The 21,071-nt window shown below is 32.1% G+C and overlaps 3 protein-coding genes across 3 annotated transcripts; all 3 read left to right on the top strand.

The window, feature by feature from the left end:
- The first annotated feature begins 898 nt into the window (after window positions 1-898).
- On the top strand, window positions 899-2,641 carry LOC139504170 (uncharacterized). The gene has a single exon (XM_071294234.1). The coding sequence runs from the start codon at window positions 899-901 to the stop codon at window positions 2,639-2,641; it is 1,743 nt and encodes a 580-aa protein (XP_071150335.1).
- Window positions 2,642-6,381: 3,740 nt separating this feature from the next.
- On the top strand, window positions 6,382-11,448 carry LOC139503761 (putative leucine-rich repeat-containing protein DDB_G0290503). The gene is made up of 2 exons (XM_071293637.1): window positions 6,382-6,458; window positions 8,712-11,448. The coding sequence occupies exon 2, from the start codon at window positions 8,777-8,779 to the stop codon at window positions 10,493-10,495; it is 1,719 nt and encodes a 572-aa protein (XP_071149738.1). The 5' UTR covers window positions 6,382-6,458; window positions 8,712-8,776; the 3' UTR covers window positions 10,496-11,448.
- Window positions 11,449-15,281: 3,833 nt separating this feature from the next.
- On the top strand, window positions 15,282-20,158 carry LOC139503762 (E3 ubiquitin-protein ligase TRIM56-like). Its single transcript, XM_071293638.1, has 2 exons — window positions 15,282-15,369; window positions 17,390-20,158. The coding sequence occupies exon 2, from the start codon at window positions 17,475-17,477 to the stop codon at window positions 19,194-19,196; it is 1,722 nt and encodes a 573-aa protein (XP_071149739.1). The 5' UTR covers window positions 15,282-15,369; window positions 17,390-17,474; the 3' UTR covers window positions 19,197-20,158.
- The last annotated feature ends 913 nt before the right edge of the window (window positions 20,159-21,071 follow it).

Genomic DNA, 21,071 nt, shown 5'->3' on the forward strand with positions numbered 1-21,071 from the left:
TATTCGAGAAAAAATGCCTGCTCCAAATATCAGCGTCATATTTTTTTTTTATCGAAACGGGTTGTATTTTTTTTTCTTTTTTGGCTTGCTAATGGGTTCAAATATGGTATCGCAATTATCGAAATATTGACGTTTTTTTACAAAATTTTACCACACCTCCGATTTATAAATTCAAAATGGAAAGACCCTAATCAAATGGCAACATCAAAGCGCAAACACATCAAACAAATGGATACCAACTGCCATATTCCTGTCTTGGTACAGTCAGTTCTTTTTATATTGAAAATGGTTGGTTAAACCTTATTTCATAGTTAGCTAAACCTTTACATCCTTCTTTCACGTGAAATCTACGTGAATAACACTTAAAAGTGAATTTGTTAATTGTTCTTTACGTGAAATTCTTGTAAATTTTCAAAATAAAGTTATTCAAATAATATCTCAATTTTTAAATTCAATTATTATGATCATGGACAATACAAATATTTTTTGTTAACTTCAAGTGAAATTCAAATGAATGATTTAACGTGTAAGCTCATTTTAGGTATATTTCGCGTAAAATATTTCAATTGAATTTTACGTAAGAGGCATGTGAAATTAATTCACTGGCCCTCGTAGGACCCATATTTTTTTCTTGTTAAAAATTGTCGAGGTTTGACAGAAACTTAGTAGATAATACCATAACGATGCATTGTCATCATAACGATGTATTGTCTTTTCTTGAAGTGCAACCTATTCAACCTTAATTTGATCGACATGGAACAGATAAGTTTGCCCTATCATCAGCATACTTTTTTACATTTACATTTTGTCTGTAGGTCATAAGGTCGATTACAAATGAAGACATGTCAAAGTAATAAGCAATTCTATTAAACATCAACTAAGACATGCTATAATTGAAATGGCAACAAACGAAAATGCATTATTCTGCGACTTTTGCCAAAACAAGCAACTCAACCAGTCAGCGGAGGAATACTGTCCACAGTGTGAAGAGGCTCTTTGTGGCGAATGTAGAGACAATCATAAGATATCGAAATTATCCAAATCCCATCAAACAATCTCAATAGAAAACTATAACAAATTACCATCCTTTATCAAGCAAATTAGCCATAACTGTGAGGAGCATGCTTGCTTTCTCGAAGTTTATTGTAAATCTCATGACTCTCTGTGCTGCAAACGTTGTTTGATATCAAGTCATAAGGAATGCAAGGACACTATATTTATTGAGGATTTTCTAACACCATCTTCAAGAATTCAGTCAGCAGCTTTGGATAACATTGAACAAGTTCTGAAAGATCTTGAAAGTAATATTTCTTCCACTTTAAAGGACAGAAATCGAAATTTGGCTGATTTACGTGAACAGAAGCAAGTGATTGCAAAAAATATAAAAGAAAAACGTCAACAAATAAATATACTTTTAGACCATTTAGAAGAGGAAGTTCTAGAAAAAGCATATAGGATGGAAAAAGTAAACTGTCTGAAAATAGAAGAAGTGATTGCAAACCTCAATGAGGAAAAAAAGAAAGTAGACCAAATTCAAAAAGAAATTGAATCTGTAAAACTGTTTGCATCAAATCAGCAAATCTTCCTGGGAACAAAAGCATTCCTGGAAAGCGTTTCCATCAATAAAATTAACGTTCAAAAATTATATGATATTGGGAGTTTAAATAACGTGACAGTAGAATTTACGTTCAATGAAAAGCTAGAGGCGGTTATAAAAGAAATAAATACACTTGGTGAAATGAAAGTGAATTCTTCTGAAAAGCATGTTTTATTTTCCTGGAAAAGTGATCAATCAGCGCAAATATTTAAATCTATTTCAGGGCCGACATCGATTCAAGAAATAAACTTCAAGCTAGTACAAAAGATTAACGTAGGTCGTAAATTTCTAACTGGATGTGCCATATCAGAAGCTGGAAACATGCTGTTTCTACAAAACCACAGAAATAAACTGCTTACATATTGTCCTAACGGTGAACTACATTCCGAATCAAGTATTATACATGGCATATACTTGATTGGTTATGACCTGGCAGTGGTTGATTCTCAAACGGTTGCCGTATCAAGTGGCGGAAATCCTCCTTCAAAAATTCACTTTATTGATATAAGTAATGCAAAATTGCACAAAACGATTAACATAAAAGACCGGTGTTATGGCTTGAGCTATCACAATGGATCGTTTATTTGTTGCACTCATAATAACGGTATTGAACTATATGACACGTTGTCTCAAAGATTGAATAGCGTGAAGAATTTACCCAATGCACCTAACAATGTAAGTGATACGTACGTTACCTCAAATGAAAAGAGCATTTTTCATTCCAACTGGCAAGATAATTCTGTCGTATGTTACGATTACAATGGACAAGTACAATGGAAATATACTGATTCATTGCTCAAAAAACCATATGGTATCACCTTAGATTCATATTCCAATATATATGTTGCTGGGTCTGAATCAAATAATGTCGTAGTGATATCTAAAGATGGGAACGATGCCAAACAGCTCATTGGCGTTAGTGACGGAATTTTAAATCCTCGTGCCGTATATTTCCATAAAACCAAAAACGTACTTCTTGTTGCTAACTATGATGGCGTTGCCTTTCTGTTTAACGTTAAATGCAGTAAACATTCTGCTGATTGAAAACTACCATATGTATTATGTTTAATAACAAATGCACAAAAAACTGATTTGGCTGTATTAAGACATATCTGTTGTCTTTTGGAACAGTGCCCTTTATTTTCATTGCTTATATAATGAAAAAAAATTAGATAAATTGTGTAAGTAAAAAGAAAATCACAAAATACTAAACTCGGACGACAATTCAAAACGGAAATTAAATCAAATGGCAAATGCTTAGACACATTAAACGAATTGATAACAACTGTCATATTCCTGACTTGGTACAGGCATATTCTCATGTAGAAAATGGTGGATTGAACCTGGTTATATTGCTTGCTAAACCGATAACTTGTATGAGACTTGCATTAAATGTCGTTAAATTGACAACGATGTGTAAAGAAAACAAAATGACATAATATGTAAAAATGTAAATAAAACGGAAATAACAGTCAACATTGTGTTATAATCTTAATCCCTATAAAACAAAACAAATATGTAACAAAGAAGTACAAAAAGGCATATACACAAAGCACATTCGCAAAAAAGAAAGGCAAGAATACAAAAAAATACGATATCACAAAAATATAATAACGGGATGTATTAGAACAGAGCCACGTCATTTGTATATATAACAAAATAAAAAGGTAAGTAGACAAAGCACATTAGCAAAAATGGAAGACAAGAATACAGAAATTATCATAGAAACAATAACGGGATAAATAAGTTCAGAGTCACGTCCAATGGATATCACCAAAGCAGACTAAAAGTTATATTTATAAAAACACATAAAAGAATAACATAAAGATGACAAATAACGACAGTACCCATAATATATACTTGAAGACTGTGTATATTAGTTGATGCGGAATATTTATCAACAAGGTTTTGATACCTTCCGATATTTTTTGGGGGAAAAGGACTAGACGTTATTTGACATACCTCTGGTTTATCAACTTTCTCCTCAGACACTGGCGACGTTTTACAAAGTCTGAGTAGACGTTGCAAGCTCTTGTATACCGAATAAGTTTGGAAATGTGTATTGTTTCTAATATAAGGTAGTGGAAATTGATATAATTTTAAAATTAAAATCGTCTCGTTACAGAGATGACTCTCTATGTCAAATTCGATGAATAAGTCTTAAAAATGAACCGGAGGAAACCATGGTTGTTGTTTCTTTAATTTATATTTCTGGTATGGGGGATATATCAATGGAACTCAATCAGAAAACTTCGGAATTTTAGAGGAAAGTCTATCATCAATATACTAGTATCCGAATGTGAAATTAATAACCTGGCTTCGTTTATGCTGTTGACAAACGTCTAAAGACTAAAATTAATTAACATACAAACTAAAAACACAAATATACAGTTACTGAAAGTTAATTCAAAACCTTTACGACTTTTTTAATTTAATTTCTCCAAGACAAAGGTATTAATCAGAAGACATTAGAAGGATCTAGTAAACTACGTAATAATTAGTCTGAGAATTGCATGACCTTATGCAATATCCAATATATGTCAACAGTATAGACACTGCCAAGATATATGACCATCCGTTCATATAACTGTACATATATATAGGCAATAACTGTTTAGTGTCTTTAAAATTCAGCTGTATTTGTACGAGGCCACAAAACATGTGTAATGCGAGCTTTAGCGAGCTATTACTCCTGTTTTAAGCCGAGTACAAATGCAGCTGATATTTAAAGACACTAAACAGTTATTGTCTTAATCCTGCAATTAATTCTGTATATTGTTTGTGTTTTGAAAGACACAAAAACTCACATTTTTAGAATCTATTTTCGATTTGAAATCCCTTGAGGCATACGTAGTAACATTATAAATCACACATTCAACTGAAGACGGGTTCGCAGAAAAAGAATCTCGAATGGTCAACAATAATATACCGCTCAAGGTGAATAAATATCTATTTTAACATAACAACTAATTTCAACAGTAAAAACAAATAACAAAACATTTTCGAGTTTGAAACAGAAGTGTACGAGTTGTCCTACGCTTCAGGCTTGACATTCACTTAACATGTATACTAAAATTGACATGGTTGATTTTGTTACACAATCATACACATTCAAGTTTTGAAATCGATAACTGTCATCGTAGAAAAGACTGCTTTCATGTGTATGTTATCAGAAAATTGGTGTAATTCTTATTGTTCTAAAGAAATGTATGAAAATAAACAGAACTTACTAGTATATAAAAGTTATCGTTAATTCGCAAAAGGTCAAACAATACGTCATTGGAATGCAACTGCAATACACATTCTGAGGTAACACAGGTTCATACAATACTCAGTCCGGCAGTGGGCGGATCTTTAAAGCAATATCTGTATAGTATACAGATACAGCATAGCGATAACTGTAAGGCTGTATCTGTAAAGTAGGATACCAAAGTGCAGGATAAAACAATTTATCATATGTTTAGTAGTAAATACAGTAGTTTTGCATATTTGATGAAAAGCCTGCTGGTTAATCCATATCGCGCAACTTTGATGCGCACCATTTATCGCATACCCTTTTTCACATTCCTACCCTTTATCACATACCCTTTATCACACCCCTACTTTTTTTTCTTTTTTTTTTATACATAAAGTCAGTTTTTATTTATGTAAGCTTAAGAAAAATTTTCCTCAAAATAGGTTCAATAGAACGGTCATTCGGGAGTGACGTAATTTATTGAATGACGTCATTGTTTGGTATTTGACGTCACGAACGTCAAGTTTTCATATTTTTTGACACACTAAATGCAACTATAAAAAATACAAAACACACAAAAAAATACTATTATCAACAAAACATTTTTAAAACAACAGCAAGCAAATTGTAAGGTAAACCAGGTGCTTCGGATAAGTAATTGAGGAGTTCTTTTAAGGATTTTGAAGCAAGAAAAAAGTAAAACTGAAGGTAACCTAGTGCTGTGGATCAGAAAACAGTTCATATAATATAATACTCTTCTGTTGAAATATATGACAAAGCGTATAAAACATGGCAAAATCCGTATCACATGTCGTATCACCCTCGACCAATATCATCCCTTGGACCTAAAGGCCCTCAGGCTGATATTGGTGTCTCGGGATGATACGACATATGATACGGATTTTGCCCTGTATTATTCACTATGTATATGTAGCTTACTTTTCCTTCTTATATATTGTTAGTTATGTGAAAAATGATCTACGATGCGTGAAGTTTTCATTTTTTTTCTAAATGCTGCGTTTGATAGTTGATAATGATTAAATAGGGATACTTGATGTTTTTTTAATACACCAGTTGAAGTTTTTTAAAAGGAACTGCAAACTATGTCCGTATTTACATACACCCTAGTTTGGGAACCTGACACAATATTCTCAATGCCAAAGCGGACTTATAATATAATTGAAGCTTAGCAAAATCAAAAACATTACATCAGGATTCCAGGTTACATACACCCATGTCATTATTGTATCGTCGAACATATGCACCTCGAAAGTAAGCCATGGCAGGACATAGATTATTTGATTTGATTAAATCAATTGCACGTTGGATATATTGTTAGGTTCCTTTTCATTTAATCTCATAGAAGATGCAAACAAATTAATTATGTATAAAAGAATGTATGAGAATTCACCTACAGACAATAGTGAAAATTGTATTAATGGACATGAAAAAGAGAGACACCAAATATCTAAAACATTTTTCAAAAACTATATGACCTACTTCGTATTGATTGTTTATACACATATGCATATGAAACCACAACATGTAAAATCAACAATCGTAGATAGTGTAGTTTAAATCTATGAAGGTACACAACAGCTCAAAGTCCGACAAAGTTACAAGCAGGTAAGAAAATTTGTATCAATATCCGAACTTAATGGTCGATATCTGTGTTTGATTTGCATTTGTGCAACACGTCAGATCATTTTAAGAACTGTACCAACCAGGAAAAAATACAACACATACATGTAACTATATACATATATATAAAGAAAACAGTACACACAGTTTGATGGTGTTTAAAAAAAACCATATATATTATTTAGGTTATATTTTTGGTTAACAAGTTAAACCTTAGTGCATCATCATTCGAATATCTTTAAAACGAAAAATATAACGATTACTTGGGTGATACACAGGACCTAATAATAATATGAGTATGCCGTTTGTGAAATTGTTCGGATAACATATGTGTACATTAGATACTTACGTTTATATGTGTTTTACATGCTGTAGACATATATACATTTAAAACCGCACCGTTATTAAAGAGGTAGATGTCTGTATAATAAAATAAACGGGGAAAAGTAAAATCACAAAAATACTGAACCCAGAGGAAAATCAATTCGGAAAGTCCATAATCACATGGCAAAATCAAATAACAAAACGCATCAAAAACGAATGGACAAGATCTGTCATATTCCTGACTTGGTACAGGCATTTTCAAATGTAGAAAATGGTGGATTAAACCTGGTTTTATAGCGCTAACCCTCTCGCTTTGATGAGGAGAGTCATTTAATACTATTCATGTGCCTGCTAATAAACTTTGACGTTTAAACAATAATGATACGAACAACAATACGTTGCTGTTGTCATAGAAATGTTGACTTATGTTTATCAAATTTCTGTGGACGTAGTTTAATTAAAGACTTAAAAATGTTGAATTATTAGTCCAAATTTTAGAAAAATATGCAGTTTATTTTGAAAAAAAAGTTTTTTAAATGTTTAAAGGCATTTTTTTTAAATGTTTAAAGGCTTTCTTTTTTAAAAGTTTAAAGGCGTTTTTTTTTAAGTCTTTAAAGGCCTTCTTTTTTAAATGTTTAAAGGATTTTATTTTTAAAGTCTTTAAAGGCATTTTATTTAAATGTTTAAAGGCATTTATTTTAATATTTAAATGCATTATTTTTTAAACGTTTTAATGCATTTTCATCTAAAAGGTATAAAAGCATAACAATACAAAATCCAGATGACGTCACATACACCCGTACTTACCTAAATCGTTTTGAAAACTATACATAAAAGTCATATTTTAAAACAATTGAATACAGTGTTTTGCCATTATGCAAATCAAAGGAAAAAAATTAACCGAAGGAATAATATGAATTGCAAAAAGATTTCCGAATGGAGTAGTATCTCTTGCTATTCATACTTTATCCGTCATCCGAATTGAAACTGAACCATCCTGAGTTTGTACATTTGAAAACTAAAGAAATGGTTTAAATATTAAAAAAAACGTTACAGTGCAACTCTTTGGTTAAACTTACAAATGTATTTGCGCTTCGATCACATTTTTTTTTATGTCTTTGATATAATCTAAAAGGTTACCAATGCAACCCTGTAATTAGATTTTTGAATACTGTTTTATTGATATTACTTAGTAATATCAATTTTGTATCGGTAAAATTAAACGCAAAATCAATAGTATTGTTATCTACATAATATGCACATTCATGGCTCTTCAATCTGTCGATACATATATCTTGGTATTGCACACTGTCATGTTTGTTCTCTCACTTTTATGACGTCTTTATACTGAATCAATTGGATGTTGGATGTGCACTGATTGATAATTTAGTCATAAATTCATGGTTGTTTAAATAGTTCTTCTAACTACTTGTTAGTACACGGGAGTACTGTCAGATAAGTAATAAGTGTCTTTTGGGGGTTGGGATACACTAGTTACCTTCCACGTCTACATGTATGTGGTACTGTTACACTACTGTTTAAGGCTAGGGGAGGGTTGAGCGCTAGCTAACATGTTTGAATTGTATTACATTTGTCATTTCAAGGCCTTTTATAGCTGACTATGCGGTATTTGTTTTGCTCATTTGTGACAGTTGAACGGTGACCTATATATGTTAATGTATGTGTCATGGGGTCTGTTGTGAAAAGTCGTCTGAATGGCAATCATACCATATCTTCTTTTTATAATTACTCTCAAGTTACTTATCTTAAATTTTATAAATGATTACACAGGGGAAAGTGTTAACCAGCACACATTTTATTATTGATCAGTTTTACGATTATCATAGCATCTACAAGAAACATATGTTTTTCTCTTTAATGAGTATATTTTTCTATATTTATATTTTTTGCTAGATTTAAAGTGTAGAGTATTACATGTCGCAATATAGGACCCCAACAGAGACAAACTATTTATAGGAATGGCCACGAACGACAATACACCATTTTGCGACATTTGCCAACACAGGGACCTCAACAAGTCAGCAGAAGATTACTGTCCACAGTGTGAAGAGGCTCATTGTGTAGACTGTCGAGACCATCATAAGATATCAAAATTATCAAAATCACATCAGACCATCTCTATAGACAAATATAACAAATTGCCATCCTTCTTCAAGCAAATTAGCCATAATTGCCAGGAGCACGCCTGCATACTTGAATTCTATTGCAAATCTCATGACTCTCTTTGCTGCAAAATTTGTTCGATATCAGATCACAAAGAATGCAAGGAAATCATATTTATAGAAGATTTTCTTACGTCATCCAAAGGACACCCATCCGTAGCATTGGATAACATTGAAAAAGTTTTGAAAGATCTGGAAATAAACATTTCTTCCGCTATAAAGGACAGGAGTCGAAATTTGACTGAATTACGTGACCAAAAACAAGTGATTGCAAAACAAATTAAGGAAAAACGTCAAGAAATTGATATACTTTTAGACAATTTAGAGAAAGCATTACAAGAAAATGCATCTGTAATTGAAAAAGAATACAGTAAACAAATAGAGGACGTGATTGCAAAATTGAATGAGGAAAAAAAGAAAGTAGACGAAATTCAAAAAGATATTGAATCTGTAAAACGGTTTGCTACCAATATACAAATCTTTATAGGATCGAAGACATTCCAGGAAAAGGTTTCTACCAATGAACTGAGTGTTCAGCTTTTATATGACAATGGGAGCTTTGAAAACTTAAAAATGGTATCTACGTTTAACGAAAAACTTAACGGATTAGTCAACGAGTTGAAGACATTTGGTAATATAAAGGTGGAAAATTGTGAAAAGCATGTTTCCTTTTCATGGAAAAGTAATAAATCTGCACAAATATTTAGATCTACTCCATTGGAGAAATCAATTGAAAACTTACGTGTCAGGCTAGTACGTAAAATAACCATAGATTACGATGGTATTTCTGGATGTGCCATGTCAGAAACTGGAAACTTGTTCTTTCTACCAATGTACAAAAATAAGCTTCTTAGTTATAGTCAAACAAGGGAATTTCTTTCCGAATCATGCATCGAACCTAAAATAAGCAACATTGGATATGACCTTTCAGTGGTTGATTCTAACACGGTAGCTGTATCAAGTGGAGGAAATGGCTACAAGATTTACTTCTTTGATATGGAAAGTGAAAAATTGCGTCAAGTATTCGATACAGGTGACTACTGTTACGGCTTTAGCCATCACAATGGTTCAATTATGTGTTGCACTTTTAACAAAGGCATTAAAATATTTGACAGATTGCATCAAAATTTGAAAAATGTCCGAATACTGCCTAATGCACCACGATTTGTACAAGATTCCTACGTAACTTCAAATGAAAATAACATTTTTCATTCAAACTGTAATGATAGTACTGTCATATGTTACGATTTCAGTGGACAGGTACAATGGAAATATACCGATTCGTTGCTAAAACGTCCTCACGGAATCACCTTAGATCATAAAAACAACGTTTATGTTGCTGGTTCTGAATCGAACAATATCGTAGTGATATCAAAAGATGGCAAGCAAGCCAAAGAACTAGTTGGGTCTAGGGACGGAATTTCAAATCCTCACGCCCTTTATTTTGAAAAAAACAAAAGCATACTTCTTGTCACTAACTATAACGGAGTTGCCTTCCTATATGACGTTTCATAAAACAGCTTAACACAATCAATATAACCCTACTGGACGCACAGGTTTCCTACCTGATCAAATGAAGAATAGACAATGCATAAATTCAAACTTACAGATTGAAACAATATTTTGGGAGTTCATTGATGTATAAGCAAGACCAATTGTTCACAACGTTATTTGTGTACTGCAATTTTAGTAAACATTAGTCCATGTTACACATATATTCATTCAAAAATACGCATGAAATGAATAAATTATCTTTCTTTTTTGGTAAATGGTCAACCGTTATTTGTAAACGATGGTTACCTTCTTAATTGTGTACATGTCAACAAAAGAGAGGGGGAACGACTCAACAGAGAATTAAAACGCATGCGTCGAAAATGTACTGACAACCACATGGTATAAAAGAAATAGGACCTATAGTACAGACAAAACAATATAGAAAGCTAAAGACTGAGTAACACGAACCCCAGCAGTTGCAGTTGCAGATCCATCTCCACATAAGCAACACGTCGTACAAATCCGGTAACAATTAGCTGTGACATGGATATTCAATAACGGTCAATCAGCTAGTTATGGCGTCCGGTATGTTTTCGTAGATATAATTTCAACCTTACCACTTGGAAATAGGGGTTTAATAATTCCTACTGAGAAGTATCCCTCTTCCAATGAAATCGTGAAAGGAAATGCAAGCCGTTGAATATCAAATTTACTGGGAGATATATAAATCGTATACAGGCCCTGCTGGAAAGTTGCTACATAGAAAAGGAAAGTTCACAATTGAGAAGCTGAAATCTTCCGTCGTAAGGTTTTGTTTTCAACCTTCCCTCATTGTCACTTTCTAAATATTGGTAAAGATATGAGGCATACTGAATAGTATATGTTGTATTATTTCTGTCAAGTATTTTCAAGTCACAATATTGTGAACGAATGTAGTCGAATGAGCATATTCAAATAATGTATTGTGCATAAAACTGTTTAAGAGACACGTGTTTGAACTATTCTAAACACTTCAAACCAGACAGTTTTGAACCTTTTATCAAATATCAAAATTTGTCATAGATGTGTTTTCGTAGCTTGACACAAAAAAGTTTTCTAAGATAGAACCTAATAGCGACACGGTGAATATTAAAAAGTGGCATTTCTTGATAATCCATTATTAGTATATCCGAGCTTTCAGAACAGTTATGACCGTTGTTTCTGTCCTCATTTACACATGCTAAATGTAAAGTACTTCATTTTCGGTTATTGGATTGCCCTTTTATATTAACACCCTGGACTGTAGTTCCATTTTATAGCTAAGATGAAATATACGGTTAAAATTGAGAATGGAAATGGGGAATGTGTCAAAGAGACAACAACCCGACCAAATAAAAAACAACAGCAGAGGGTCACCAACAGGTCTTCAATGTAGCGAAAAATTCCCGCACCCGGAGGCATCCTTCAGCTGGCCCCTAAACAAATATATACTAGTCCAGTGATAATGAACGCCATACTAATTTCCAAATTGTACACAAGAAACTAAAATTAAAATAATACAAGACTAACAAAGGCCAGAGGCTCCTGACTTGGGACAGGCGCAAAAATGCGGCAGGGTTAAACATGTTTGTGAGATCTCAACCCTCCCCCTATACCTCTAACCAATGTAGTAAAGTAAACGCATAACAATACGCACATTAAAATTCAGTTCAAGAGAAATCCGAGTCTGATGTCAGAAAATGTAACTAAAGAAAATAAACAAAATGACAATAATACATAAATAACAACAGACTACTAGCAGTTAACTGACATGCCAGCTCCAGACTTCAATTAAACTGACTGAAAGATTATGATTTCATCATATGAACATGAGGCACAATCCTTCCCGTTAGGGGTTTAGTATCATACCATCATAACATATATGAGAAGAACATAACCCGTGTCATGCCAACAACTGTTCTTAAAAATAATGTGTTTAGTTCCGATGCAAAGACCTTATCAGTGACTCAATATTAACGCCAAAATATGCAATCTTTAATGACTTGACAACAGTATCGTAATTATATCCCTTCTTAATAAGTCTATTCAAAGGTTTTGTAAGTTTCTGAGGTGAATACTGACACCTTTGTGCTTGATAAAGAATATTACCATAAAAAATTGGATGTGAAATACCTGAACGTATTAGAAGTCTGCATTTTGAGCTATATTTACGAATGCTGTCTTTATACCGATGATAAAATTTAGTAAATGTTTTGACTAGTTTGTGATATCGAAAACCCTGGTGTAATAATTTTTCAGTAATACATAAATTTCTCTCGTTAAAATCTAAAACATTGTTACATACACGAGCGAATCGTACAAGTTGATATATATAAACACCGTAAGATGGTGACAAGGGAACGTCACTATCTAAAAACGGATAATTAACGATAGGAAATGAAAAATCATCCCTTTTATCATAAATTTTAGTATTCAGCTTTCCATTTGTTATATAGATATCAAGATCGAGAAAAGGGCAGTGGTCATTGTTAGTATTAGCTTTATTTAAAGTAAGTTCAACAGGATAAATTTCATTAATATACATACTGAAGTCGTCATTATTGAGAGCCAAAATATCATCCAAATATCTAAAAGTATTATTAAATTTGTTTATCAGATGTTGTTTCGATGGGTCTTTTCTTATTTTTGTCATAAATTGTAACTCATAACAATACAAAAACAGGTCCGCAATAAGTGGTGCACAGTTAGTCCCCATTGGAATTCCGATAATCTGACGATATACGGAATCCCCAAAGCGAGCAAAAATGTTATCTAGTAAAAATTCAAGGGCATATATAGTATCAAAGCGTGTCCAATTAACATAGTTTTTTTGTTTATTGCTACTAAAAAATGACCTAAAAGAGTTTGAACATATATATTCACATTCTGATTTTTTGAATGCCCATTTAATTAGTTACATGTTAGCAAGTTTTTTTTGTAGTATAGGTTCTAAAAAAATATACTCAAAGTGTCTTCAGACAGCTTCCTTGGTCGCATTATGATTTTAAAATATCTTGTGGAAGTTCGGAGGAAATGGCTTACAAATGACAGTTTTACGCAGTGGAAGTTTTGTAGAAAATATCATTTCAGTTTTTATATGATTACCATACAGAAAGCAAAAAACTTGAACAATTCACGAAATGTGGACAATTTGATGACGAGACAATAAGGTTTGCATATCTTCATATTTATTTAACTATCTTGTTTAATCCTCTATAATCATGTGTCTGTAAAAGGGGATGTCACAAAAATTGAAACATTTAAAGCAAATTAGGTAGACGTTAACGTATTCATTAGCTGCCCTGAAATTATCAGCCAAATCAGGTATCTATTTTGTAAGTTATTGCCCCTGCATTGATTATTTTAAGGAAATTTTGCAGTTTTCGGTTATTATCCTGAATATAATTTTAGATGAGATAAACTGTAAACAGTATAAGAATTGAAAAGCAAAAATAATCTTTGATGAAAAATTAAAGCAAAACAATACAGGTGAAGGATTCAGGCTCGTGTGAGCCTCTTGTTATAGCTGCTGTTGCTTTTAATATATCTATAAAGTTTGGTGTTTTGTTATGTCTTTTGTAGCTTTGAGATTCATAACATGTACATTTAAGGAAAATATTTGTATTCAACGGGCCAGTCTGTTCCAATCATAATACTTTACCGCAAGCTTTCTCTCTCAAAAAAATTCATTTATCATTTCTTTCAAAAAAAGGATATGAGGTATCCATCCATAACACAGTATATGCATGATATGCACATCAAATAACTCAAAAACGGAATGAAACAGCGATTGTATTGCTGTTCATCATCTCAAAGTCACATGTTTGTATATCATAAATGTGTAGTATATATTCCTAATTGTGTACTCAAAAGAAATGGAGGCAACTGTTTTTATTTTAAACTTTCTTTTTCAAAACAGGGGAAAATTCTGTTAAATAATAGTATTAGTTTTTGTAGTATAAAGGGAAAGAAGTCATACGACGTGCCAACGTTGGCAAACGGACCTAATGGGGTCGATGTTTTGGTTTCAAAAAGAGTGATGTTTAGACTTCCATTTCTGTAAGTTGGATTAGCAGTTGAAGAGTTCAACGATGTCGAAAAAAAATGCATCGATTTTAGAAATAATATTTGAACTATTATATCTTCGACGGACAGAATAAAACTACGTACGGTGACCTATAGTTGTTAATGTCTGTGTCATTTTGGTCTTTTGTGGATAGTTGTCTCATTGGCAATCATACCACATCTTCTTTTTTGTATATTCGCTTAACTAATCATAAAACATATGTACTGCAGTAGCAAATCTAAAATGTTATGGAAAATATCACAACTTATCAATCCTCATTGTTTTCAATTGATTGAAATTACGTGGCTTTCATTGAAAATAAAAACATTGTTTTATGCGTTGATTAACTTACAGACTGTGTACACGTAACAGTAATTACGAGATTGAGTAGACAATCTACGGTTAATGTCATCAGTTTGTGGGGAGACCGTTTTTACACAACGCAGAAAAACCAGCCAGCAGACAAGGAGGACATCGATTAAATAATTAAAAGCGTTTTATGTTTCAAAATATCAAAATCGTTCCGTGATTTCGACATTCCTTTTAGTAGTTTCCAGAAACGGTACTAACATAAACTTAGTTAGCGGAATGATTTAGCTGTTCTCTTCATGTCGAATTGTAGTGAACGACGTAGACTATAGAGGGACGGTTAAATATCCAAATATTTATGAAATGTTTATGTGTCCTACTTGTACTAATCTATTACACATGTGTACGTGTATACTCACAGGTAAAATCTATAAGTATAGATAGAAAAGTTTAAATGTATGAAGATACACATCAACTATAATTTGTATAATGTTACAATCAGGTAAGAACAAGTAAAATTATAAATTCTGAATTTCATAATGGGTCATATCTGTTTTTCAATTAACCGCCCTTAAATTTAATTTTTGAAACTTTCAATCCAGCAATAACAAGAGTACACGCAAAACCACACCCGTAGACCAAACAGTTCACAAAGTATGGCGGCCTATATAAAGACGAGAAAAAAAAGAAAACTTTCAAACCACACAAACAAACGACAAAGTTCACATCAATTAATTATCAGAATGATTTTGAATTGAACCAAAAGATATCAACACGTAAGAGTATGGTGTTCTTGGTCGGATAACAAAGCGTGCATGATACCGCAAGTCAAACCACACATGGTCTGTTGATTTTATAGAAATAAACGCGGAAACAATTCATCTGGTAATTAGATTATATATGCGTATCAATTTAGGATATACGTGTGCCTTTCCGCTTACATAATTGTTCGTGTAATGGGGATTGCTCTTTTCAACCCTATATCTTAAAAGCTGACTATATATATCTGGCACCTGAGTATATACTATTCCTATACAGTTTTACAATTAGAAAATTGGGCCATCAAATAAGCTACTTTTAATGTATTTGTTGAATGACTGAAAATAACTTGAAATAATAAAGAATATGTACTAACACACATTTTTGAATGGGTCTTTATTACACCCTTAGTCTGTATCAAAGTCTGATTCTAGTTCAAATGTAAGTGTAGGAATCAAATATAAGTTTAAAAAACAAGACGTCTGATTAGTTTATCATTTTCTCTCTTTTATATAAAACTATTTCAAACGTATCTGCTTCAAAGACTTTGTATTTCAAATGTCAGCGTCATTAAAGTAAAAACTTGACGTATCAAATGAGTAATAAAGAATCCATAATGAGATAACGTCATGGAAAACGGCTGTGCGTTTCGATACATATGCATAGCTTTATTCATTTGATTTTTAAACTGCAATAGAATTTTACAAGTACCCGGCCACGTCCACTTTTTTTTGTCCATCTGATGAGTTAAGCCTTTTTCAACTGATTTTTATAGTTCGTTCTTATGTTGTACTGTTATACCATATACCACTGTTCCATGTTAGGGGGAGGGTTGGGACCCGCTAACATGTTTAACCCCGCATCATTATTCATGTATGTGCCTGTACCAAGTCAAGTCCTGTATGTTGTCGTTTGTTTATGTGTTACATATTTATTTTTCGTTCATTTTGTTTTTACATAAATAAGGCCGTTAGTTTTCTTGTTTGAATTGTTTTACATTGTCATATCTGGGCCTTTTATATCTGACTATGTAGTATGGGATTTTCTCTTTGTTGAAGTCCGTACGGTAACATATAGTTGTTGATGTCTGTGTCATTTTGGTCTCTTGTGGACAGTTGTCTCATTGGCAATCATACCACATCTTCTTTGTTATATTTGAATAAAATTACAAAAAATCAAAGAATTTCACACAGTGTGTGCAATTATCTGAACTTCTCACTTCTCAATTATTGCTCAATATTCCCCAATCAAAATCAGCTGTCCTGTTTGAGTCAACAGCAGTTTAAAATAGGTCTTCAAATCATAACAATTCATTTAAAAAATGCAAATAAAAGTTAAAGAAAATTTCCATGAAAAGGAGCAAGACCGGGCTTGTCAATACGGTAAACTTGTTCTTGTTATGCATGCATGACCTTTCGTGCGAAATTAAAGTATTCCATTTTGTTCAATTTCCAACACTGATGCTACTTTTATTTCTTTTTAAATTTTAAACATCGTCTAAGACAAAACATTGCATGCACTTCTCAGTTTAATTTACTCTTAGGTCATATGATTTTTCAATACCTCAATTTTTTAGGTGGGACTTTTATTTGGTTTTGTTAATTCCTTTTGTTCCAACGTAAGCTTAAGTAATTGTCGGACTTGTTAGGTATATATAGGCATACACAATAGAGTTGGGCATTTCAGTTGCGTTGCTTTACCAAGAAACATTTATTTGTGCTTTTTAGTAAACAGAATTTTCTGTTTTTATATTTTTTTCATAGGATCAAAGTGTTGATGGTAGATTTGGAGAGGTGAATATTATGAGGCACCATCTTTGACCTTAAATACTACAGAACAAATTCAAATATGGCCACTACGGAAATAGCAACATTCTGTGATATTTGCCTAATCAGGGACCTAAATAAGTTGGCGGAAGAATTATGTCCACAATGTGAAGAGGTTCTTTGTGGTGATTGTGGAAATCATCATAAGATATCGAAATCGTCAAAATCACACCAGACCATCTCTATAGGCAAATATAACAAATTACCATCGTTCATCAAGCAAATAAAGCATACCTGTGAGGAGCATGACTGCTCCCTTGAATTTTATTGCAAATCTCATGACTCTCTTTGCTGCAAACTGTGCTTGATATCAGGACATAAGGAATGCAAGGAGACTATTTTCATTGAAGATTTTCTTAAGCCATCACTAGGACGCCAATCAGCAGCTTTAGCTAACGTTGAAAAAGTTCTAAAAGATCTGGGTGATAACATTAGTTTCGCTATAAAGGACCGAAATCGAAATATAAAAGAATTACGTGAACAGAAGAGGGTGATTGTAGAAAAAATTAAAGAAAAGCGTCAAGAAATAAATACAGTTTTGGATAACTTAGAAGGAGTATTACTTGATGAAGTATCAGGGATAGAGAATGAATATTGTCAGAAAATAGATGAAATAATTGCAAAATTAGAGGATGAAAAAAAGAAAGTAGACGAAATTAAAGAAGATGTTGATTCTGTCAAACTCTTAGGATCCAATTTACAAATCTTCATGGGAACAAAGGAATTCCAAGAAAAAGTCTCAAACAACGAAATCAACATTCAAATGTTGAACAATAATGGAAGCTTAAACAATGTGACAATGGATTGTGTTTTTGATGAAAAGTTAAAGGGGTTTATGAAAGAAATAAAGACATTTGGTGATGCAAAGGTGAACAACAGCGAGAAGCATGTTTCCTTTTCTTGGAAATGTGATAAATCTGCCCAATTGTTTAAATCCATCTCTAGAGTGAAATCGATTGAAAATATGAGCGTCAGGCTTGTACGTACGATTAACCTAAATCGCAATGGTCTAACAGGATGCACAATGTTAGAATCTGGAGAAATGTTATTTGTTCAAGAATACAAGAATCAGCTGCTTAAATTTTGTCCTAACGGCGAATTCCATTCCGAAATACGTATTAATCCTGTGACGACGGGGATTGGATATGACCTTGCAATGGTCGATGCAAATACGGTAGCTGTGTCAAGTAGTGGAAATCCCCCATACAAGATATATCTTATTGATGCGAATCGAGCAGAAACACGTCAAGTATTCGATATAAACGACTTCTCTTACGGGTTAAGCTATCACAATGAATCATTTCTTTGTTGTACATCTAACAATGGTCTTATAATATTCAACAAATCGTATCAAAATACACCGAACGTCCGGATACTGCGAAATGTACCCAAAAAGTTAACAAAACACTACGTTACTTCAAATGAAAATAGTATTTTCCATTCAAACAGTTATGATAATTCCGTCGTATGCTACGACTTCAATGGGAATGTACAATGGAAATATTCCGATTCAGTGCTAAGAAAACCATATGGCATCACTTTGGATTCTTATTCAAACGTTTATGTTGCTGGGTTTGAATCAAACAATATCGTAGTGATATCGAAAGATGGAAAGCAGGCGAAAGAACTAATTGGAGCTAGATACGGAATTTCAAATCCTCGAGCCATTTATTTTCATATAACCAAAAACATACTTCTAGTAACAAACTATAACAGAACTGCATTCCTATTTGAAGTTATATAAAACATATCGATACAACATGTACCGTAGATATTCTTCTACTGAAAACACATGTTACTTGTCTTACTATCAGATAACAATATAGAAAAGACATAACTCTCATCAATAACACACTATTTTAGAGTTCATTGATGTATACACCGGACGAATAACTGACGACGTTTTTTTTTAATTTTGTCTAAGTTTATTTTAGTATAAGTCCAGTTTACACATAATATCAATTATAGAATATGCATTAAATCAATTTTATTTTCTAATTGATTGATGAATGATCAACAGTTGGAAATACTGATAAGCTGTGAACGTGTAAAATGCTAGTCGAATGAAAATAATGAATTAAGTTACGCGCATAAATAATTTTCAGAGTGAAATACTTTTAAACCATTGTAAAAAGAAAATAACAAACATACTGAACTTAGAGGAAAATTCAAAAGAAATACACATAGCACAGACAAGAAGTTGTCATAGTTTATTACCGGACTTGACTAAATACTAAAAAGGGCTATTTCAAAAGGTAGATTTTCTTGATAATCCAACTTGATATGTGTTTGTTTTTTGAATAGGATATGACTGTTGTTCTTAGCCTGATTTTCACATAATATCATATTGTAGGGTACTTTATCAATGAGAGAGATTCCTTAATGTCTAATGACAGTTAGTCCAATGGTATAGCTTGAATTAAATATACGGATAAAAGTGAGCAAGACAGCTTCCTTTGGGTAAAAAATATTATATAGCGTGTGCAAATTAGGAGGTCATAACTTAACGTTGTCAGGTTTATGCAATGTAAATTGGGTCGAACAAATATTAATAATTACAGAACACTTACGCTGTCGTCTTAACACTAAAGGACATCATATTATCAGTGTTGTTTTCAATACGATATACAGAAGGCAAATTACAGTTCACTTTGTGTGTAGAACTTTTTAACGAGATACTAATTTTGTCTATTTGCATAATTTTTTTTTTTTTTTTTTCCAAGTAAAATATCTTTTATTACAAATCTGCTGTTTTAACAATTTACTCGGATTACAGCGTTAGTCCGAGTATCCCTGTTATTAGTTACTGAATTTCCAGGGAAAAGCTCAGTAAAGTATACTAAATTATTCAAGTGTTAATTATATAACATATACAGTAGATAAAACTTGTTTGGTAAGTAATATTATATACTATTCGTTAGCAATTTTGTCATAGAAACAAAATAAATGTATCTAGAGTGAAAAAGTTTAAATGTATCTGGAAATATAATAGAAAGAATAAAGATTTTAACATGTGATTTAATACCAACTTACACACAGAGACATATATACACATATTTGTCTCTGATACACACAATTACTTGAGGATATTTGGTGTAAAACCAATCAGTGTTGAATTATAATCATTTTAGTTTTTAAAAAGTATAATAAATAAAGTATCTTGTTTTGTTTGTTTATAAATACAAAAAATGAAAAAACAACAACTACAACATACATACATGTACAATATAAAGTCTAGCATAGCTATTCATTTTCACTCATCATACATTTCAATTACATATATTTTTGAATATTTTTAAGCATCTTACTTATTGTTTTATTTCTATACTCCATCAAATAATATCTGTATTTATATTCTTGTTTAAATATTTCATAGACATTAACTTGATTTATCTTATTATTTGAAATACAATTGCATTTATGTATAGTGAATAAGATGACTGTCAAGAGATAATTAATATCATTTAATGAGTCCTCTTCTATTTTATATCCTTCTACTAAGTGTTTTAAAGTAACTATATGCTCACCAATATAAAGCTTATTTAATAAAATACAAATTTTATTCCAAAAAACTTTAAAATAAGTACATTCCATGAAATTGTGTTGATAAGTATCTGGT

The sequence above is a fragment of the Mytilus edulis genome, chromosome 14 (assembly GCF_963676685.1).
Source record: "Mytilus edulis chromosome 14, xbMytEdul2.2, whole genome shotgun sequence".
NCBI classification, from domain to species: domain Eukaryota; kingdom Metazoa; phylum Mollusca; class Bivalvia; order Mytilida; family Mytilidae; genus Mytilus; species Mytilus edulis.

Coding starts and splice junctions, on each gene's coding strand:
- LOC139504170 (XM_071294234.1), top strand. CDS start 899: ATGGCAACAAACGAAAATGCATTATTCTGCGACTTTTGCCAAAACAAG.
- LOC139503761 (XM_071293637.1), top strand. CDS start 8,777: ATGGCCACGAACGACAATACACCATTTTGCGACATTTGCCAACACAGG.
- LOC139503762 (XM_071293638.1), top strand. CDS start 17,475: ATGGCCACTACGGAAATAGCAACATTCTGTGATATTTGCCTAATCAGG.